The sequence below is a fragment of the Solea senegalensis genome, linkage group LG17 (genome assembly GCF_019176455.1).
Source record: "Solea senegalensis isolate Sse05_10M linkage group LG17, IFAPA_SoseM_1, whole genome shotgun sequence".
Classification (NCBI taxonomy): Eukaryota; Metazoa; Chordata; class Actinopteri; order Pleuronectiformes; family Soleidae; genus Solea; species Solea senegalensis.
Window position 1 is genome coordinate 13,784,950 of NC_058037.1, and position 24,339 is coordinate 13,809,288.

General features: G+C 41.6%; 2 protein-coding genes across 3 annotated transcripts in view; one reads left to right on the forward strand and one right to left on the reverse strand.

Moving 5' to 3' along the window:
* Nucleotides 1-6,787, forward strand: part of tmem121ab (transmembrane protein 121Ab) — a 46,122-nt gene extending 39,335 nt beyond the window's left edge. The window contains exon 2 of the mRNA XM_044048597.1: nt 4,520-6,787. Within this exon, the coding sequence (XP_043904532.1) occupies nt 5,396-6,340 (945 nt within the window). The 5' untranslated portion in view covers nt 4,520-5,395 and the 3' untranslated portion in view covers nt 6,341-6,787. The remainder of the gene's footprint in view (nt 1-4,519) is intronic.
* Nucleotides 6,788-20,547: 13,760 nt separating this feature from the next.
* Nucleotides 20,548-24,339, reverse strand: part of slc24a4b (solute carrier family 24 member 4b) — a 42,199-nt gene continuing 38,407 nt past the window's right edge. For both annotated transcript variants that reach the window (XM_044049356.1, XM_044049355.1), the window contains exon 17: nt 20,548-24,043. In XM_044049356.1, coding sequence (XP_043905291.1) covers nt 23,888-24,043 — 156 coding nt within the window. In that variant the 3' untranslated portion in view covers nt 20,548-23,887. The remainder of the gene's footprint in view (nt 24,044-24,339) is intronic.

Sequence of the window (24,339 nt, forward strand, 5' to 3'; positions counted from 1 at the left end):
TCACTCTCATCTTCTACTGCTTTATCCTCCACATGTTTGAGTACAACTCATTCACCCAGTCAATTAAGAGTGTCCAATTTGCCTAATCTCCCAAATCGGCATGTTTTTGGACTGTGGGAGGAAACCGTAGAACCTGGAGAAAACCCACGCACACACGGGGAGAAGATGCAAACCCCGGTCTTCTTGCAGCATTAGTGCTAACCACTACACCAACTATGTTTCCCCCCCAAAATCAAGACATTTTAAAAGAAATTCCACAATGGATAACTGGGGGATTATCTAAAAGGCAAGAATATGTGCTGTGATTAAAATATTTGCCATTGTTTCCTGAGAAAATTGTCAATATTTTACAATATTTAACATTCTGCTATTTCTTAGTTTCTTTTCATGCACAGGTAATGACACCAAAGAATCTATTAAATACAAGGCTTTGATTTCACAAGAGCACTCCAAGTTATTAAAGTGGAGTGATAGAATACTGACTTTCGAGATAATGGAAGATGAAGATTAATGGCTTGTCGAGTTGAATCCTTATGGACATGAGAAATTTTGCTTGTAAAAACCTCACACACACAAAATAAAGCAGCATCGATGCTACTTTCTTTGTCCATGTTTTGACCCACATGGAAGCCTGCAGCCAGTCGGGGAGGAGAAGTGTTAATACAAACTGTCTGACAAGGAAACTGTGGCTATTCAGCAAGATAATGGCCTGGACTGCAGACACAGTAATAGCCTCCCTCTGTGAAGAAATGTAGTACTGCCAGTTTACAGCCCGCCATGTTGCCTATTTATAGTGCACCGTAATTAATACACTGTAATTGAAGCACATCCGCACGGCTGAAAATGTACGGGGTGCAGCACACAGCAGCCCTGTGCTCCTGCAGGAGAACAGTCAATAGACGGGGAGGCGGAATGATCGTCGTCACAGCTGTCAAATCACATACCAACAGGCATTTCTTTACATCTTTTTTTTTTTTCCCGCCTCCAATTCCGCAGCAACACCATGTCGTAATCTCTTGCCTCGAGCCATACATCGTAAATGCCGAATATGCACGGAATATGCAAAACAGAGCCCGTGAGCTTTTGTCGTCTTTTCACGCAGACAATATACGACAGAAAGGATTAATAACCATCTATTGCTGTCAACTCTCATCAGCCTCCTGTTCCACGCGGGACCCAATGTGCCATCGAATCATGCCAACGAGACCCTGGGATCCACGTTCTACTGCAGAAGTCGTAACTCCCCGAGGTCCTGCTTAACACTCATGTCATCACGCTGCCTCTAATCTGTTTATTGCTGAAACAATCTCCAAGTCTTTCTGATAATTCATTTAAATTATCACGTAATGTCACCCTTACAGCATGTTAATGATGCACGGCATTTGGCTAATCAGTCAATTAATCACCTTCTTATGAATTAAATATCGTACTTAAGTCCTGATGTACATAATAGATTTTAAACATTCAAATCCATGCTTGGATTACAGATGAGACTCACTGTGGTGCTGTTGTGCTCCTCTTAAATTCGACTTCCACCCGTCGCCTTTGATTTGAGACGTTATTTGATGTAACATTTGATCTTTCTTTTTTTTCCCCCTCTTTCATTCTTCAACAAAAGGATATTTATTCCCGAAGATGGAGTACGACGCATCCACTGCAATTCTTTAGAGGAGCTATAAAACTCCGTATATCGCTTATGCGTGCACATACACTTCATGTTCTTCAAGGCTGTGGAGTGTTCCGATGAAAAATAACCTCTCCGCAATCTATGGATCTCGTTCGAGAAGCTCAAAGGCCCATTTTGCTTTGGTGATTTCACACAGCGCGGCAGAAAACAAGCTCATGTTTATTTATTACATACTTAAATTTGTCATATCTACAGCTCAGTTCGTCAAAATGGGAGGGGAAATGAGTTACGACTTTGAGACAAAAAGAGTGAGCATCGGGGTGGAATGCTTTGTAATGTGTATCTGGGCTGGCTTTTTTTTTTAAATGAGGTCAATCAATATCTGTGAAAGGTTTGCAATTGGTTTCAACAACATGGAAAAGATTTGTTGGAAAGTGAGAGATCATGAATTTAGAGAGTGTCCTCCAACGGAACGCAACTATGGGTAATATGCTTTGGATCACTTTGGAACACACTACCCATAGATATCAGGGAAGCCAGCTCAATAAAAAGACTTAAAATGTATTTTACTCGAGCCTTGACTAGCTCCTTTCCATTCCACCATGTGCTATGTTTGATTTGCATTTTTAATTTTGGTTTTGGTTTCCTCCCACAGGCAATCACAAAACATGCAATGTCGAGATTAGGTAAATTGGACACTCTAGATTGACCGTAGGTGTGAGTATGAGGTGGGTGGTTGTTTGTCTATTAATGTGGCCCAGTGATGGACTGGCGTGGACTGGCCACGGATTGTGGAGGATAAAGCAGTAGAACATGGATGGATGTCTCACTGCATTGTCCCTGACAAATAAAGATTCATTGAATTGAATACAGAAAATATCAGAATAATGGGCTTTTTTGGCGATCACGATATTACCGGTTAAAACAGACCAACACAAGCATTCGTAAAACATCGCTCCGAGTTTCCTGCTATTTGTTGAGAGTTTGTTTGGGCAGTCCACCACTTGACGGACGAAAACAAAAACCCAGGTGTCCTGTTAGATGTTAATACCGTCTGTAATATTGGCATCTAGCAGGACTTTTGGGATGTTGTTCTTTTTTTTTACCCACCTCACAAAAGAGAAGCTGTCAAATTAGCTGAAGCAGCTCTTCCTTCCTTTCCAGCAAAAAAATATATTTTTTGATGGATGGACTATGACATGTTGTGCAGACATTTTTATTCCCTGAAAAGAAAAAAATCCTAATGGTTTGACGTGTGTTGTTTCGAGTAAAATCTTTTACTTATTGGATTTCCATGACATGGAGCGAACACCACACACACACATTCATGTTCCCTGCTCAGAATTAATCGCACTCAGTCATTAACTGTACTCTCATTTAGAGATTGTTCCACTCGTACTGTCTTCAGGCCAAATTTCTAACCCCACCAACACTTGGAGAGCATATTTGAAAAGGGAAAATTGCATTTGGTGCACATTAGTAAGCTAAAAACAGATTTAAGAGGAAGAAGAGTGTAAAATATTCCAGTTTGTTGTAGTAGTTCTGGCATCGATATTGAAAGTTAGGTGTGAGCTCTTCTTACTCTTACTCGTATATGTATTATTCCAAGATCGGCGTGTTGCGAAATACTGGAATAAGGTGTGGAAACTCTGAATGTTTCTATCTGAGTTGGGACATTAAATCCCCTACAAAACACTGGTGTTGTGGTCATTTTCTAGTGATTTTGTACTATAAGTCTTGATTTAAACTGTATCTCAGCTGACAGAAACAGTAATGCTCCTTATTTGTGCCTTTAGGATCCAGTGGCAGAAATCATTTTTAAAAAAGACAGATAGATAAAATCTAGTTGGTGTTTAAGAACCCAAACTTAAATCGAGGCAGACGTTTCTGCTGTTAACACATTTCACTTTCTCTTGCTCTGCCTTGTTTTCCCTTCCCCGCTGATAGATAGACATGCTGTGTTATTTATGGATGCAGCCAATGCACAAGAACTCTCCTGCAGGCGAGTTAAGCATTCCGCATATGTACCATTTTGTTTTGGTTCGGTTTGTTTTTTAAAAGAAAATGATACGAACATCCAACCGGACTGTTGATGAGATCCCCGTCGTCCAACTAAAACCCGACCTGTCCGTCACATGCCTCGATGCACACGTCAGGTGGAATACTAAAAAGAGAGGTCAAAAAAGACTGCGTTAATGGAGACTGAGCGGAAGTGAAATATGATTATTAACTGCAGTTTGACACATTTGTGGAGGCAGACAAAAGCTTTTAAAAATATAAAAATAACAAAAAAATTCTGCATCCACAGCATTTTGAAGTCGTCTGTTTGGAAACAATACCAAACTGACTCAAAATATCTGCAGCAAATTAACTCCTTGCCAACCCCCCCCATTTGCACGGGCCCGAGAAGCAAATGTCATGCCAAGTTAATGCAGAAAAAAAAGTGATGCCAAGCACTTGGCTTCTTGATGACACTTTGAAATTGGGTTCTACACTTTCTTAAAAATAAGGCCTCTATTAAATTAGCACCTAAAATGAAATCTGCTGGGTATTACCGCAAATATGCTGCACATAATAACAATTACAATATGGTCCTCACACTAATAATCCGGGGCATATTAAGCAACGTATGCAGATATCACATAGAGAGAAGAGTAATGACATACTTGGGCAGTCTCACTGTAACATGTACAATATGTTCTGTCCTATCTACAGTGAAATAGGCCATGGTTGAGACAAGCTGACACATTACTTGGCTCCTCATATGTGGAAGGCTGTTGGCAATGAAAAGCGTGTTATATGGCCCAGTAGTGCTGACAGGTTTCTCTCTCCTTCTCCCTCTACTCCTCCCCCCCTCCCCACTCTTCCCTCCTTTATTTCTCCTCCCTCTAGGCTGTAGGAGAGGCTGGCACGTGGTAATACGAGGAAGAAAGGATGGATCTTCAGCCCACTGTAAGAGCCTCCCCCCGGGGAAGCCATCGTTGGACACAAGTCCTCGTGGGCTGTTGACCTGCTGTCTCTGTGATTTATGGCGGCTGGAGGCCTCTGGCCACTGCAGCCTCCTCTCCTCTCGTTCCTCCATTTCCCTTCGCACACACCGCAGGATTGCAAGGAGCCACACACACCGCGCCACCTTCTAGAGGAATATCCAAAGAGAAACTCCTCGTGCATGCCAAGCATCAGCACGGGCACGCACACAAATACACCTGCAAGCTACTCGGTTGCTTTCTACACCGTCTCATACAAAAAGAAACACCATAAACATTTCCCGACTGCGGTACTGTGTCCCGCAATCCCATCACATGTATATTAAACCAGACGCTCTCTGAGAACGTTCTCCCCTTTGACTGTGTGTGGATTACCATCAGTCATGGTATGTCAGCTGTAAAGCCCTGGGTGTAGCTGCTGGTCAGTGCAGGGTTGGATCAATGGAAGTGCGCTGAGTAATGAGGTGATGTTCCTGTTTTCTCATGGTCTGAGAGCGATCAGCAGCCAGCATCTCTCCTCTGACGACACACAGATCCGCTTCTAACCATCCGTCTTTGACTATTAGTTGAAGTGACTTATGTTATCATTTTAACGTTAGACGCCCCGTTGCTAGGAGTTTTCTCCTGTGCACACCGGAGCTGTCAGATCCCCTTAAGTACCCTTCTCTCTGCAGCTATAAAGGATTGGAGGGGACTCGGTGTCACGTTGACCCTCTGGACTTATCCGTTTCTCCTTTTGAAAGCTGTGCACGGGGAGCGAGAGCCAGACAGTGACCTCGCCATGGTGTTGCCGCCCCCAGACAAACGCCACGTGTGCCTGACCACCATCGTCATCATGACCAGCATGGCCTTCATGGATGCCTACCTGGTGGAGCAGAACCAAGGTCCCAGAAAAATCGGTGTGTGCATTATAGTACTGGTCGGGGACGTGTGTTTCCTCATAGTTTTACGATATGTGGCGGTGTGGGTCGGTGCAGAGGTGCGCACCGCCCGGCGAGGATACGCCATGATCCTGTGGTTTCTGTACATCTTTGTCCTGGAGATCAAACTCTACTTTGTCTTCCAGAATTGCAAAGCCGACAGGAAGAGTCTAGAGACAGTAGCACGAAAAGCTTTGACTTTATTATTATCCGTGTGCGTGCCGGGTTTATACCTGATTTTAGTGGCTCTGGATAGTATGGAATATGTAAGAACTTTCAGAAAGAAGGAGGACATGAGGAGCCGCCTGTTCTGGGTGGCTCTGGACCTGCTGGACCTGCTCGACATCCAGGCAAACCTGTGGGAGCCGCAGCGTACGGGCCTGCCAATCTGGGCCGAGGGCCTGATGTTCTTCTACTGCTACATCCTGCTGCTCATCCTGCCCTGCGTGTCGCTCAGCGAGATCAGCATGCAGGGGGAACACATGACGCCCCAGAAGATGATGCTGTACCCGGTCCTGAGCCTGGTCACCATAAACGTGGTCACCATCCTTATACGTGGCGTGAACATGGTGTTGTTTCAGGACAGCCGCGTATCCACCATCTTCGTCGGCAAGAATGTAGTGGCCATCGCCACCAAGGCGTCCACCTTCCTGGAATACCGCAAGCAGGTGAAGGAGTTCCCCCACCCGCAGAACGCCATGGCACTGGAGCTGCAGCAGAACTCTGTCAGCCACACGCAGCCGCTGCCCAACACCACCAGTTTGCCCCATGAACCTTCGCCAGCGCAGGACGTCATTGACACATGACTGCCAGCTCTGGACTCCATACCGACGGAACCTGACTGCTTTTTGTGAAAAACTCCAGCAGTGGAGGTAGATAGAGAATTCAGCTGCATGACAGGACGATATCCTGTTCTTGTCGAGCTCACACAAACTGCTGTGAAACCATTAAAGAGATTTTCAGCATCACCTGCCTGTCAGAACGTACTGTAAAACTTGACACTTAACTCACTTGAGTGCAGACTTTGAAAATCAAGATAAAGGGGTTTTTATTGTGGTGTTGTGTTTTTAATTGTTTAAAATGTTTTCCGACCTAATTGAGAGACAATCTCCGCAGCGTGCAGCCCGGTGACATCATTTTGTGTAAAATGAACAGTTGGTTTCGCCCTTGGTGAGAATCTGTAGTGTTTTATGTTTTGTTTTTTTTTTTAAAGGTAATTTTTTTCCCCGACGTGCATCTGTGGCATTTCCTTTTGAATTCCAGCACCAAAGGACATACCACTCAGCACTGATGGAGAGGAGGAGCAGAGAGGGACGAGGGTCAGTCAAGTGAGGCCATCAGAGCAGTGCTACAGCAAGGTTAGTGACAGGTGGATGCTTTTCCTTCTCTTCGGGTTTCTGCTGAGAGGGAGAGGAAGCTCTGCATTGACGCTCGACGGCCAAAAGGTCTCTAGTTAAAAGCACCACTACAGCGTCCGCCACAGGCATTCGAGTGTGCGTTTTACTATGTTTGTGAGTGTGTGCATATGTGTATGCACACTTCAGAATGTTTTTGGAAGATTATGTGAGTGGTTTCATGTGTGTGATGAGTTTGCAAATGAGACAAAATATGTAGTGATGATGTCAGAAAAAGAGAAAAAAAAACAAAAACAAGATTAAGGCTTGGAAATTTAAATTTTGATTCCTGTACTATACATTCCTCTGAAACTAGCTCAAGCCTTGAAGTCGTGGGAATGCAGAGATCCAGATTAAGAATTGACAAATAAAAAAAAGAAGAAAAAAAAAGATGAAATACAACTGAAACAAACAAGAAATACTATTTTTTCCTGATGTTATTCAGTTTACTCTTATTATTATCATTATTATTATTATTACCATTAATATAATTATGTACATTCTTTCTCTGTTGGAGGTCAATGATGTTTTAATAAAATTTAATAAAAGAATAGTGACAAAAGCACGGTTTCCATTTTCACATTGTTGGTGATGATTTAAGGCATTATTCTGTTAGCATTTATTGCGGCGACTTAATGATGACAGCATTGCAGCAAAGCTATTTCTCTTGTGTTCTGCATGGAGGCGTCCACACGGCACATAAATATTTAGGCTGAGTATTCTCCTCCTGGATTGCAGCATTAATTTTCCACCCCTCAGGCTACCACAATTGTGGGAAGCAAGCTAAAGATTTATCTTTAAAAGGGTGATAACAATGTGTGCACTTTTTCCTCAAACTGTTCAAATCTTTTTCTCCCTCCCAGTTCTCATTATCACCTCCCCAATTCCTTTCTTTCTTTCGTTCATTCATTCTTTCTTTCTTTTGTAATCTTCTCCGCACTGACCCAGTATCAGTTATTAAAAATAACTCTCGAGGCTCATAAATCGCCTTCATGTCTCCTCAGAGAATTTTATTAACTGACCCGAGTGTTGTGGCGTGAGGTGAGGAGGTCGGCCGACGGCAGATCTCATCTGTCAGAGACACACACACTCACAAAACAACACAGCACAAAAGTGTTGTCCGTAGAGTTAAAATTAAAAGAGATATTTTCTTTGCACTTGAAATTAACATAACGTAAGACACTTTATTTTCAGTTTGCTATCAAGGGGATATAAGAGATAAAACTTTAATAAATATTTGATAAAGCATTATTGCAATCTTAAATCAAGACAATGGACAACGTGGTAACATGGTTGTAGTCCCTATGGGCTTGACTCGTATGTACTGTTTCAGTTCCTCAATCACCAGGGCAAGGAAGAGTCATGTACATCCAGGTCACATTTCCTACCACATATATCCAAGCCTCTCTGGGATCAACAACAAATACAAATATTCCCTTGTTCCAGGTTGCGAATGACAATTTACAGAGTCAAAAAACCTTTTTACACGAAACCTAGCACAGCTTCTAATAGACACGTCCACCAACCCAAAATGCTAGATATCTGCAGTACCTATCCCTCTATCTATCATAGCTGTCAAAGTGTCCATGGTGTACCCTTTTTCTAATAAACTGAAGTTTTTAATAACACTAAAAAGGTCCACAGAGCCACATTCCTTTGCAAGAATATTGACTCAAAGGCTTGAGGCCTACACTGCAACAAGTAATCCTGCATTAATCATTTAAACTAACCCTAAACTAAATCAACTCAATACTGGCTCCTACAATGGTAAAGAAAAATGAAACACGAGAACAAGGACCTGTTCCTGCACCAACACATAACAGCGTTACATAACTGTCCCACACTCTTGTTTGTGTGGTCACTACTGGTGTGTGTAATAAGAAGGATGGGTTAAATACAGTGACAGTGAAAGGTGCGTGTGCAAATGTGAGAAATCCTATTTCAAATTATTTTAATTAATGACTTACCGCAGGGCTGTTACTATTTAAGTTACTGGAGCTATACTTAGATCAAACCTGACTGGCTGCAAAGACATCTGGATTCAAATATATAGATAAATGTGACATTACTAAAAATAAATTTATTTTTATTTTTTTTCAAATGTACTTACATTATCCAAAAAATGTTTCCGACACTTTAAATCCATAAAAATGTGCATTTATTAAAGGTAATGGACCACTTCATCCATCCATCCATCCATTGTGTATTAATGCAGTCATCTTCTTTGCATAGCTGCTGCAATATTTAACATACTGTAGAGTTTGGCTGTGGGAAAATCGGTATAAATCATAATGTTTGAAATGCTCTTATTTACTCGATAAAAAGATCCAGTTGTCCTGCATATTATATTCCATAATAAATGGGGAACAGAAATTGCTGTGCTTTTACTTTAAAACAGATGCAGGACGTGTTGTGTTTGTGACCCATGTGACACATAAAGCCATTGACAAACTGTTCTTAGCCGGTGGTGCAGCAGGGGTCAGAGATAAAGTGAAGCATACAGAGTGAAAAAGAGAGAGAGATGGGTGGATGTTACACTTAAAAAAAAACAAAAACAAAACAGCTGACGTGGTTGTGTGGCGTATGCAAGTTTAAAAAAAATGCTGGGATACAAAGTGACTTTGGGAAAATAATTGAAAGGATCTATCACTAAATCAGAAAGTGATTTGAAGCTCATGATCCCACGCTGCCCCACAATGTCATCAGACACAATGTCTTTCGTCAGAGACAGAGAATAATTCATAAAAGATAATTAAAGTAATTGTTTACATATGCGAACCAAACGTAAGATGTAAGATCAGTTTGCCTCCTTCACTGCCAAATGCCAGCAAATGAAAGACATAGCATTCAGATTAAGTCGCTTGACAGTTAACGCTTCAGTTTATGGACTTGCTTTTGTAACTGAGAGACTTTAAATATACAGTCCTGATTTAATTCCCCATACTGTTGCTTCAGTCTCATCCAGCAGCTCTCTGCGCTTCACCGAGTGAAGCAGCACGAGTTTGGGACTTACAGTATCTGAGCTAACTGACAGTCTCTTCTCTTGGATTTTTCCCTCTGTAGAAACATATTGATTGTTTTTTTTTGTTTGTTTTTTCACTGGTGGAGTATTATAAATATTTCTCAGGATTATGTCTCAGGGGAGCATCCAGTTCATTCTGTTGTCTACTGTTGTTTTGAGCTAGGCTCCCGTGACAATAACTTTCCAACGTGATGCCAAACAACAACTAACACCTAAGTGAAATTTACAAAAAGAAAAATAAGTGTGAGTAGTTTCCCAAATATCTTTAGGGAACTTGATGACAAGTCAATCAAGCAGTAATTTATTCATATATTGTCAGTTATCACATAAAAGGTTAAGATGAACAACACATAGCCAGAGAGAGAACTGCTATAAATAAAATATTGAATATTGGTTTGTTTTGGTTCTGAACTAGCTGTTACACTGGTATACACATAAGTGTAATGTGTTAAATCACCATAAAAATTTAAATATACAGTACGTAAATGTGACATACAATCGACTTGTCTGGATCCGATGAAAATGTCAGCAATGTCTCTGAGGGATTACGAGGCAACGGTTGGCATGAATGCAGAACACAGACATTGATTGTAAATTATTCATCAGCTTATCATCGTTATTGTAGGATGCAGTGGGATCCACACACAAACACACACACAGGCCTGTTTTCCCATCTTCATAATAAAAGGTCATCGAAAATTGAATTTTGATGACACATTTGCTCACCTTCACAGCACATCAAGTGCAATCCCGGCACTGACAGGAGGATTAAAACAGCACCGCATTGCCTGTAAAGAACAAAGTTGAAATCAATGATGTGCATCTTACTTATTTTGCATCTTACTTATCAATACTTATTTTAACTTTACTCTGTGCAACTTAAGAACAATATGAAAGTGTTTGGGGGAGACCCACATTAGGGAAATTGCTGTTGTAAAGTGTGTTTGGTGATAAAAAAAAAACTGCAGGAAACATCGTCTCAAATTGTCCTTGTTCAAATTTAAAGCTGTAGTCTGCAACCTTTTGGTGTTTTTGTTGTTGTTATTATTCTGCCTCTGTTTGGTCTTCATGAGCAAAGCTCTGTCATGCAAAATTATCAGACCTGACAGAGTAAAGTGAGTTGGCTTGCACACTAAGCCACTAAGAGTGCTTCATACTAAAAGATCAAAACAATTATATTTGTATAAAAAGGATAAAAAGCTACATAAGAATACAGGATGAAAAAACATCAAAGCAAGATAAAAGTAGTTTCAGACGGACAAGCACTGGGGTTTGTTGATCACTCTGATGGCTGCAGGAACAACGATGTCCTTGTATTGCTTGGTTTTGCAGGCTGGAGCCTGCGGTCTGACGGGAGAGGCTGAAATTCACCATGTAGTTGGTTTCAAAATGTAACCAGCCATCCTCTATAATTGTCTGGCTTATAAGGATTCTGGGTTAAGCTGTGGCTCTCCAATTAGCCTACTAGCCCACTTCACAATTTGGTTCACAAAAATGTTTTTTATTTTTTTATTTTAGAGAAAGGTTGCTGAACCAAGACACTAAGACTAAACTATAAAAAAAATACATTCAATGAAAGATCGATAAAACAGTGGTCTATGGTTGTGAGGTGATGACAGTTTTATCAGACAGTATAGACGATGATTCCCCTTTTTAAACATAGCAGTATACTCAAAAGTTAGCTTACTAACAATGATTGTTCCAAGATATTTGTGTAACAATAAAAACAATAATAGCACGAAACAACGATTCTGTGATTAGCAATATATTGCAAGGAGAGTGCAGGATTTCTCGTTTGTTCAGAAATCTCTTAAAGTAGCATTATCCTGATGTAAACACCAGGTACTTCCACCCAAGTGTCAAGTGTCCCCAAGTCATTTGAACAGCGCCACCGTGAGGAGACATTAAGTAGAGACAGCCGGCGAGTGAAAGTGGCTTAAAATATCAGTTTTCGGCCTGGTGTGTCGATTACTGTATTGCACGAGGAAATATATCGACGACGATATATCACCTGTTTAACCGTCTTGCTGTACTAGCAAAATGTTGCTGTTGCCTCCAAACACACTTCCTATGTGCAGCACGGGAATATTGCCAGGCGACACATCAAAACACTGCTACACTGAGAAACACAAAGAGTCGTGTGGAGCTGATTGGTTTAGTCAGCACTGTATGAACTCATTTGGCAACTGTCAAGAACAATTTTTATTCATATTTGATGTATATTTAACTTTAGGTCTTACCACAGTTGTCTACAGAGTTTACAAGTGCAAAGAGGGATCAATCTATTACCTACTGTAACTTGTGGTTATGTGGTTTGGGATCAGTTGGCCCATGGGCTGGCTTACAATGAGCACTCAACAGCTCTGTTTGTCTGCTCTGTATCCAGTTTGCACAGCAGACATTTTGACAGGTCATTGTGAGAAAATCACAGGTGTAAATAATCCAATTAATGATGGCTGTGTTCCATTTAGCTCTCATCAGTGTCAGGGCTGTTGACAGCCAAACTTCCCTAACTGACATGTACTGAGCCCAAATAAAGGGAACTGTAACACCTGTGCATTACCTCCTAAAAATGGCCGCAGTGCAAAGAACCCAAACTGAAGACTCTAACAAATCCAGATTATTCTTTAAACGTGTCTTCAAGGGCATTGCTGTAGCATTATTACATAACATGCTCTCGGTCTCTGTTTTTTGTTCTATTAATGCAAAAACTGCGTGGCATTGTTTGCTGTAAATCATCCGCCTCCCATACAAAGACTTTTAACTCTCCTCCAATAAATTATCCCTCAAAATATCGCATATTTTATTGTCACAGGTCTGTATATTTAGGGCATTCTTTTTTTTAGAGGAGACAGCAGTTAATCATCGTTTAACACAGTACTTCATAATAAAGGGTAGATTAAAAACTATTTAATTACACGCCTCGTGCTCGGAAAAGTGATTTGTTAGTATGTAAATAAGCAATAAGTGTGATCGTTGAAATGGCACCGATTTCATCTCCCGACTTAAATGAAGATGAAGCTACGTGAGGTGACAAAATGTCAGAGAATTTGGCGTCTCGGCAGATGACAGGCTGGTATTAAATCTAAACATTATTAAGTCGCTCTCATTCAGGCAAAACAGTAGACTCAGCAAAGAAAGAAAAAGGACAGAAACAAAGAAAGAAAGCAGGAGTCGCAACCAGGTCCAACATTAAATTTAAAAATCCCTCATGTATGAATAAGTCACTTATACCAAATCATTGCTGTGGTCTGGATTACCGCTCATTGTTGGGACTCGCAGCATAATCTCACAGCTGTTTGAATAATTCCTGTTAGCTGAAAGTGGATGAAGTGGAAAAAAGTAAATGACAAACTTGCGAGTGGAATACATTACGCGCGACTGCCTCTGCACCATGTCACCTCTGTGAGACCTTCTGAGTAAAAAAAATGAAAAATAAAACATCAATAAATCACCAGGCGTGCACAGCAGGAAGGTAACTCTGCTCTCTCCATGTATAATATGATGCTAAAAGCACATTTCTCTCCTTCTCGCTCTCTGCCTGCGCTTTGCCATTTATCCCCAGAGTACCCAGGCTCGGCAAAATCACATCAGAAAACAAACACTTCGGCTAAGTTGCTGTTTTTTGTCCTCCACCATAACAGACACTCTTTTGACCACTTTTGTTTTCGCTGACTTGGAAGAGTTTGTCCACTCGGTTGCATCAGTAGTTGCTTCCTACTTGATGGTAAATGCCTCTCGTAGTCGGCACAGTAATCACTCTGCTGACTCCACAACCCTTCATCTGTACAACACAGTAATCTAAATGGAAATGGCCCTGCGTCTGTGCTAGTCTCATAAACCTGCTGTGTATTTACTGTCCACTGACGGAGCAGGCAACAAAAATCACCTTCAATCCTGCACAGGGACACTAAACGTTACTGTAAGTACGATGAAATTATGATAAGTACATCCGGCAAAAAGCACAGCCTTAAGTAGGCCTACATTTCTTTTCCGACTGGGAGACAAGGGGACAACTTGTGGACACTTACTCCAGACTAATTGCCAGTCTTGTTGACCGTCTTCAGACGGACCAGAATGCAGCAGCAAAGCTTTTAACTGGGACAAAGCGAAGGCAGCACATTTCCCCTGTTTTTAGCTTGCCCTTCAGTGGCTGCCAATCAATTTTGGAATCCAATTTAATCTCCTAGTACCCTACTCCCCAGGAAGTTCCCTAAGGTAATCAGATCAAAGAATCTTGATGACCTCCCCGTACCCGTTTTGAGATCCGGAGAGACCGTTCTTTCCAGACAGCAGACCCCCAGTTATAGAACACACTTCCCTTGCCCCCTCCGCTGTATGGACTCTTTTAAGGAGTTGAAAACGTATCTTTTTAGACAGGCTTTTACTTGGGGGTTGATTTTAATTGGTTTATTGTTTAGTAGGCGCTCTTATTTTCCTTGCTGTCATATTTTATGTGTGACTGTACAGCATGTGATTCTTATCTGTGAAACATGTTAAATAAATAAACTTTATTTACTTGCTCACTAACATTAACATGATATCCTGCTCCAAAGTTATTGTCGCCGTGGTGTTACAAGTACCTAGCTCTAACTTGACCTCTGCTCATTTTAGCCAATAAAATCAAAGACATCTCAGTAAATGATGAGACTAATGTTATTCAGTTCTGTGCAAAAGGCTTCGGGCACGACCAGCTTTGCTGTTTTTATGTCTCATTGACATTTAGATTGAAATGATGTCAGTGAGTTTAACTCATATAACATGTATATATTATGTTTTATCACAGTCTTTGTGTTTTAACACAAACCTGGAGTTAACAGACCATTTTCACAGTACTGTAAGGACAAAAGTAGGACTAACACAGCTTTAACCAATAACATTAATTATGGTTCCACTCCTGGTTTAACAGAGCCAGACTCAAGAGTAAGAGTATGTCACACTAAATGTGTTTTTTAGTGTCCCATGTGTTTCAAAAAAGTAAATGATTAATAATTATACTGCATGGTCATTGCTAAAACAGCAAATCTTATGGTGGCCTCAGACTTTTGCATTGTGCTGTATATTCTTTTATTATTTAAATAGTGCTACTTACATTAGCCAAAATGTTTGCGCCACTCTTTCCAAATCAATATAAATCCATGTTTATATTGAAAAGTAACAGCCCATTTTATTCACATTGGTTGCCTTTCAATGACGCCATTCACCTCTGTGGAGCTGCTGCTAAGTTTGCCTTAAATAATATTCACTTATAAACGTTTTTAACCGTTTAAAACTACTCCTTTGTGCTCGAACGCCAGGAAAACTTTAGTGTCAAGTCGCACTTTTGCTAGACCTACAAATTATTTCACAATAAAAGCCTTGTTGGAAAAATGAATGGAAACCGGATACGAAAAAATGTTACGATGCTTTTACTTTTAAACGGAAAAGGACAGGATGTGTTTGTGACACGTATGACAGATGAAGCTATTGACGAACATTCAGCTAAACTGAGATTCACCAGGTGTAGTGAGTTTTGTAATCGGTGACAGGAAGTGTTGGTCGAAAACACTGACCTAAAATCAATATTAGTGTTTTTTAAACACATACAACCCGTTTAATCCCATGTTTTATGTGAACACCAGGGCCCTTTCTACCTTTGTGGAGGGGTGGGAGCGATATGTGCATAAAATTATGTCGCAATAACAATGTATGTGACAAGAGTTCACAGAATTTCAAAATAAAAGTGTTGTGTCCTTTAATATGTAACAATATATAGTTCACAATAAAAGTGTACTTATGATGCAAAATTAAACTATTAATAAAAAAAAAACATGAAATCGATTTTTGAGGACCATATGGGGCCCATGGGCAGCTAGTTTGAAACCTCTGAAATAAGGGATTTAATAAACACGGGAGACAGCTACAGATAAAGACAGGTCATTTTAATTCTCCTCAGAAGAGGCTGCACATGCATCTTTGTTGCCCCCTGTTGGCCTGGAGGTGTACAGCTGTAGAAACAACGACAGTGAACACTCTTTGTCTTCACAGTTCTCCTCAGAACAGTTTTCCGCAGTACCTGTCAGTCACATTGAGCGTACTGAGGACTTCCCACAGTTCTCCTGTGAAGTTAGCATCTCTTCCCAGACTGACTCTTGTCTCGTCTCTGAAGTTACTTCTTTGTAGAGCTTGTTGTTTGTTTGGGTTCTTGACAGGCAGCAGAGGGAAACTTGTACCGATCACACACTCCTCTGTAGGCTACTGTGCAGTGGATGGATAAAAATCCAAAAAGTGCCAAAAACATTTTTTTTTTTTTGCACAGTGCTGTATGCATCTCCCCCTGTGCTGAGATGAATTACATCCCCAAAGGAGATATTGCAATTAAATTATGGATAAAACACTGAGTTATGACCGCAGTTTCTACTGGAAACAAACAACCTGTGTCAGCAACACTGTTTTAATTTAAAAATAAGATTCGATTCTGGTGTAAAGTTATATTTCGGTGCTACAATTAATACAAACATGGGACTCTCTCCAACTCTAATGTGCACTTGTTGTGATGAATGTGTTCAATAGTCTGGAGAGGACCTCGGGATCAAGACTTCCTTACAACAACGTTGATTAAAGGCCTCGCAGCATTAGCTCGTTTTCTTTTAATGGCGTTATCGGAACGATCTGTGCCCATTTCACGCCGCCACCTTCGTCCAGGACAGACTACAGAATATTCACACGTACGTAGATAAGAAGGTATTGTGTTGCCCTCGTGAACTGTACAGCGTGTGCAGGATGGATTAATCACATAAGCCACAATGCACCAGGGAAGAGGCAGTGGAAAGCTGTCATAAACAGATAAGCACAAATGAAAGCGGCGCGGCCGCGTGCCTTAAAGTCCCCGCTGTTAGTTGTGAAAACAGCTGACTGTCCTCCGAGTGTGCGCCTTCATTTCCACACTATCTTTAAAGTGTCTTCATTATCGTCTAGGTCGATTAAAAAGAAAATAGCCAGTGACTGCAGCAGCTTCCAGCTCTGATAATGTCACTGTCCTCATTATTATGCAGTTTATTTTCATTTTTGCCCGAGTGCAAAGTTTGCGAGACAGTTTTAAATACCAGAGAAAGGTCACGTGAAGGTGAGGGAGAATAAAAGCAATGTACCGCTTTAGGACGGTGGACTGTAACTTGAATGGAGTGAAGCCAGTGGATTATTATTACTGTTGGGGCGAGTGGGGTAATGTGGGAGAGGAAAACAACAAGAGGTTGAGAGTATAATTCATAAAATGGCCCTGAGAATACTAAATACACTGTTAGTTTAAAGGTGTTGTTTGTAAAGCATTAAACCATTAAAAATGAGTTATGTGCTGATTAATATCCACATGAGTCTCTGTGTTGTAATAAAGCACAAATACTTTGACTCACGTATCTCTACTTTGTTTGTTGAGCCGACCAGAGTCAAAATATTCGGACATGTCTGACTGAGGTCAGGTCAGGTCTTTTACCCTCACGCACAAACAGATTTCTGCGCCAACCAGCCGCGCCGACTGTTGCTGACTCTGCTGCTCAAAATAAACCTGGTTCGCAATCACAGTTTTATCACAAGCGTGATTTTAGCCACTCATAAATGAGGTTGTGCAAAACTGAAAATGTCTACTCTGCCAACAGCAGCGCTGCCTCATAATTGTGCCTCCATATACCAAAATCTGCAACTCACAGCAAGTGTGTGTGTGTGTGTGTGTGTGTGTCAAATCAGGACCACAGCGTTGTGAGGTCCACAGGAGGCGATAGAGGTTCCTGCACTGGAGCTTTAAAGTAAAAGCAATTGTGATAACCGTACAGTTCACCCCAGAAAAGGGGTGAAGCAGAATTAAATAATCTAAGTGAAGCTGTAGCTTATGGATTCCTGTTCTGAATGACTCTATTACATTAATTAAATCAGATATGACGTTCAAATGACTTCGACAATTCAGCCCTGGACCATTGTTCTGCCTCCTTAAAAAGCCTCCGGTGGTTTTACTTCTTGCACTGCTGCAGTGATACAGAGGTGAATTACCCCGGCACCATGTGACTTCACTGGAGGATGTGGTTAATCCTGCAAGAGGGAATAGTTTCCCAAACAGAGGCTTCAGCTGTCAGTAATAGCTGGGTTTTCCCCAACAGCCCATGAAACGAGGATATAGAATAGAATAGAATAGAAGTATCTATAAGACATTTTCCTCGCCTTGTGTGTCACCGCTCTTGTGTACTATTACTAATTATCAGTATTGTCACTGCAAAAACACACGCGTATCTACACACGACAGCTTTACAAGTTTCCAGCGATGCTCACAGGACATGGAAGAGTCAGAAAGAATAACTTCCCAGTGTTGTGACGATGACCCTAATTAAGCTGAGAGTCTCCAAATACTGTCGCTCGACGTGACACAGTTACGGCTGTTTACTTTCTGCCGGCAAGCCAACAAAGTCTAATGTGGCTGTCAACAGAAAGAAGGCTTCCTCCAGTGGAAACGGTTCACAGTGAGGTTTGTGAATTATCCAGAGAAACTAAGACTTTAAATATATCTCTTTTTTTTAACTGAATCAGGCCACAGGCAGGAATTTAATGAGCTGATGTTTTTGAAGAGTGAAATTGTTCTCGTACCATTAGAGGAAAAATGAGAAGAGAACCAACCTCAACAGCTGATTTGCTACAGAGGGAAGCCAAAACCCAAACCCATAGATAAAGACACGCGGGGCATCCCATAACACTTTGTGTGCAGCAGCGTGGGATACAGTGATGAGGGACTGCAGCAAACAGCAGCAACACAGAATGTTCGCCATCCATCACTGCGGCACAACAACTCAACCCAACACAGCGGTGGGGAGTCAGAAACACTGGAAGAGCACAAACGAGGAAAGGCAACGTCCCCAATCTCAAAGTGTGGGGGGCGAACGCGTGAGCAGACAAACAACTTTTCAAAGAAGAGATTGTGCTGCTGAGTGTGTGGACGCCTGGATGTGTGTGTCTCTGACAATGTGACACAAATGGTGTAGGAGAGTTAAGTTAGGAGACACGCGTTCGCAAGCCCAAGCGGCCTTGTTAGGGGGCAGGGAGGGAACTCATCAGTGCACGAGATCAGGACTGACAGAGGAGCTTGTTAACCGCAGCACAGTAGCCAAGAGACTGGCTCATTAGGGACAAGCACCAGTCGCCTGCTCGAGCCCTGCTGATCTCACCAGATGTCTCCATGTGTGCCCGCCGATGACGGACATCCCATTATTTTTTAACTAATTACGTAGTGTCCTTTTTCTTTAAAGAAAACTATTCGTTTCAATCACGGCTTTGACTTTGCCCAGAATTTGATGCTTGAAACTTCATATGCCAAAGTCTTATTCACTGAGATTTAAAAAAAAAAAAGAAAAAAAAAGTCTGAAGCAATGTCTGACAAAGAATCCTGTTGCAACATTGCCCCCTGCTGGTGGCTACTCATGGTTTCTTCTTCTCCTCCAGCCCAGCAAGAACCATTCAAAGGCAATACCAGAAGCACAAGTGTGACTTGGATGATGTATTTGCTATCGGATCGCACACAAAATTAAGAGTATTGTTGCATGGTATTACTTCTGCAGCACTGGCTGGGTGTAAATTCATTGGCGGCTGATGAGATTGGAGCTTTAATTGAAAGTCATTGAATTTTTTTTTTTGCACAGCCAGAATTTTTTATTTATTTTTTTCCTGTGTGTGTGTGTGTGTGTGTGTGTGCTGTAATCACAGCTGCAGAGTCACTGAAAGGAAATCAAATCTCCTTTACCTTGAGGGGAAAAATGTACACTACATTTGTCTTTTGGCTCAATTATTAAAACTCAGTCGTCAGCAGCAAAAAAAAAGGAGTAATTAATGTGAACAAGATACATTCACATCACTTCAGAATTTAATAAATAGGTTGCTCTTTATACCAATATTTAACCATGTATGCACAGCAAGAGCAAAGGTAAGAATAAATACTGATAAAATAATACTAATACTAATATAAAAACTTCAGTGACATTTTCAGCTGCTTTCAAGAGATGATGAAACTGCACCATGGGAAATGTTGTATCCCCGCTTCCTGAAGCCGATTTATCCGGGACTACAAATCAGGATATCACAGTTTCTGTGTCCTCAGATTTAGACCATCAATATTTCATCCTGTGCCTCTTCAGCTTCATAAAAAATGCAACACTAAGTCACTGATCACCTTCAAGTATCAGGAGGCAAAAAAGACGTTTTCAATGGGGAGGAAAAAAGAAAGAGCCTCTTATGACTGATGTGGTTTTATAGCATTTTTAATATTGATGCAGTCTGTCAGTGGTTTACTGCTGCAGATGGTTGAGATTAAGCCAGATTTTTTATTACATTAGATATTTCACTCCAGCGGTTCCCAAACCCCCCCGCCTTTAAAAAGTCACAGTGACTCAGAAGGGCTGTAAGAAAGTAAGATTAGTCCCTACTTTTAGGGATCTTTTGTGATTAATTCCCAATTTAATCTGGATTTACACCAAATAAGTAAGCGCTAATGTGTTTTTCTGTTCCTGTCACAGATTTTAATCCAAAATAAGACAAGTAAAAAAAACATGCTGCAAATGAACCAAAAACAGCCCAAGCAAACGGATACATGTACAAATGCCTTCATTTAATGTATGCACTTACACAAACAATAACTTATGAGACAGATGTACAGGAATTATTTCTGCCATTTTATTCTTTTTTCTTCACATTATTGCTTTACAGTAAAATGCATTGGTTGGATATGTCCAGTATAGCAAGACAATACATTCATATAAGTTATACAGATGTCCTCAGTAATGTTTTTTTATAGTAACTAACTTTACATTAAATATATATATATATCATTTTTTTTTTTAATCATTTATTATTCTGGACAAACAACTCCCACATCACATTGAGCTCACAGTGCATCAGGTCGCATTCAGTCAAGAAATACACACCAATCCTCTTTCTCTCTCGCGTTGGTTTGAAACTGCTAAACGTGTGTGCGTGTGTCTAAAGTGTGCGCTCACTTTGCTATACCACTTCCATACAATCTAGGTTTTTATGCAGAGCTACGACGAAGTATGGCATCGGAAATTACATTATTTTTTTAATTTTTTTAATGCCTCCCCTCTCCAAACGCAGACTTCTTGTTACAAAGATTCAGACGACCAGTGAGAACAGATGCCGCGTGTCAAAATGAGGACAAGAAAGAAAAACAGAACAAAAAAAAAGCAGTGGGTTTTCTTTCCCCTGCTGAGGTGTTCCCGCTCTAACCTGACAAATGGGACATGACCACACAGAGCAGCAACAGAAGAAGAACTAAAAACCTTAACACTGCACATTCTGAATCAACTAAATTTTACAGTACAAACATGCCTTTTCCCCACAAAAAGCATCAAAAAACAGGTCCTGTATGTACACAAGACCCACTGGAGAAGGTTCGGAGGGTGAGGAAAGTGTACGAGGATGTGAGGGGTTAGTCCGTGGGCCCTGTGTGGTCACCTCTGTCCAGCAAACGCTGCAATCGGAACCCTGGAATAAAAGCAGTTTTAAGGGGGGTCCAATTCTCTTTAAAAATTCCTTAAAGTCTGCTCTCACCCAGGTCCACGGAGCAGTGACAGTCCCAGGAGTGGAGGAGAGACATCCATCCATCCATCCATGTGTTCCCTGCTGCTCCTTCAACTTGAGTTGCAGGGGAAAATTTAATGCCCTTGTGCAAGAGAAGGGGGCGGAAAAGGAGTGTGTGTGCAGTGTGCAGGAGGTGAAATCAGACTTCCCACTTATAACAGAAAAGGTCCAGAACTATTGGCTCAACTGAGAAACACACACACACACACACACACACACACACACTGTGAGCTCACACATCAAGTACCACAAGACAAACTGACGTCACATCTTCACGGGACCTCCCCCGTCCTTTATATGGCAACGTTGCAGGTGGGGCCTTTCCGTCACACAGAGATTTCTTTACATTGAGATTGCATATACAAGTGCCTGCTGCCAGCAGAGTGACAGAGGGATATATTAAATCACCACCACTTCAGTTTTTTAAAGTCTCTGCGCCTCACTTGTGGACTTCGCACACACACACAAAAAAAACACGTCTGGATTGCAGTGTAGCACGTAGCTGCCGAGTTTTGTAAAATGGGTCGGGCAGGTTTCCATGGAGACGAAGCCCGGAAAGCCCTCAGCCTTTTTGCTGTGCTGTGCTGTGCTGTGGAGGAGCCTGCGTTTTTAATGTCCCAGCATGCAACTGCAGACAGAGGCGCGCGTGTGTGTGTGTACTCGTGGTGTTCACAGGGCTCCAGTCTGTTTGAGAGCCTGGTGTGAGAAACCTACGGAGCGCAAACACACACACACACATAAAATTCTCTCTCTCACGCACACACTCAGACATATACACTGAAAATACACACACACACACACACACACACACACAGAAGGAAGCACTAGTTGATTCAGAATGAGAGGATGGCTGTTAAAGTGCAATATATACATGTAACTCAAAAATCAATAGACCATCACCATCGCCGCCTCTTGGAGTTGTCCATTTCCAAGTTTCCCTGATAACCGACACCTGTAGTTTGTACCCTTGGCCTGGGTAGAGGGGCTGCAGTACCCCCTACTGTCCAAAGGCTGTTACAGCAGACAGTGTTGACAAGTGACTGCCTGGTTTCTTTGCATTTTTCTTTAAAACAACTCTCTCCACGCAGCCGCTGCTCTCAAGATGAGAAGCCATCAGATGATGACAAAAAATAAGATGCATCCCATTTATCCGGAGACAGTCGTTTTGCTTCTTCTCTGAAGTTGTGCAGAGGGAAAAGAGAAACAAGCCAGCACTGGCGTGGATTCCCCTCCCAGCAGCCTGCATCACTACCCCTCCGAGTGGTCAAATCTCCTTACAGCACAAAAGCAAGAGAACCCATTTTCCCATGTGCGCCTTGCAACAAAGCCCGCCTCCACATTTCATACGAGACAAAAATAAATAAATAAAAAAAAAAAACAACTGTGTTTACAAGTTTACATTGTGCAGTGCTGCATATGCATAACACCTTCACAGTCGACTGACACGGACTGTGGCTTATTCCGACAACAGAGTGTCCTGACAGTGTCTTTTTTTTCCTCTTTCCTTCTTTGTTTTTTTTTTTTTGTTAAGAAAAAGAAGAAGTAGATTCGATCAAGCAGATGAGGGCGGAGAGGAGTTGCGCAAGGGGCGAGTGAAGTGAACCGCTAACACGATCTGCTCCCTGATGCCAAAGGCCATGCCGGGAGAGTCAGGTCCAGGACTGGAGGAGGGGGAGCTGCCGACGACAAGAACCTCCTCCAGAGGTCAAGAGGGAAAAGGAAGGAAGTGTTTCTTTTTTTTTGTTTGTTTCTTTGGGGTGCTGGGGGAAACATCTTGGTCAATTGCTCTACGTATGAGATTTTGGTTGCTCTTTTTCCCTTCACAGAACTCTAGTTTGGTTTGTTGAAAGGCTTTGAAAAAACGGGTGTGTGGAAATCTACAATGTGAACAATGAAAACGCACACCAACAATCAACGGAGGGCTGGGGGGGGCGGGGGGCACTTATGATTCTGGACGTCCCCAACATCTAAAAAGGCATGCTAAATGGGCAGAGAGTTAACAGGTGCACACAGGAACTAAAGACTTTACTGCAGTAACAGGCAACACCTGTAATAAATTTAAAAAAAAAAAGAAAAAAGGAAGAAACCGTGTGATCGGGAGACAGAGACCTATCCACCATCACAGTGTTCTCCCTCTGGAGGAAATTCATATTTAATTTATCACATGTGGGACTAAAGAATCACGAGGATGAGAAGGGGACGGGGTCTTGCAGATAGGTCCAGTATTATTGGAAGAAGAAAAAAGAAAAAAGAAAGTCTGGGTGTGCCATGGGAGCTTTGAGGTTTTGGTATTCCGAGACATGCTGCTGTGCAACTAACTACTACTACTCCTACTGGTCCACCTCTATGCACATGGGCAGGTTGACAAACGTGAAGACGTTGAACTCGATCAGGATGGAGAAGCAGAGGAAAATGGCGTACAGGACCAGGACGTAGATGCCCAGCTTCACGGTCAGCCTCCACTTATTCAGGTGGATCCCCAGAACCTGCACATGTACACAGGCATCATCTTTGACAATAATCTTTAAAAAGGATGACGCAAAACTGAAATGTGGCACATTCAAACCCTCATCTCGGTAATCGATAAAATGCAATTTCTTTTCACATTTTGGGATTGCGCCTCTCCGTCCTAATCTGTTCTAATCTGTTAATCTAAGCTAACTAGCAGCTATCTATGCTAACTAGCATATATCTATCTATGCTAACTAGCATATATCTATCTATCTATCTATCTATCTATGCTAACTAGCATCTATCTATCTATGCTATCGAGCATCTATCT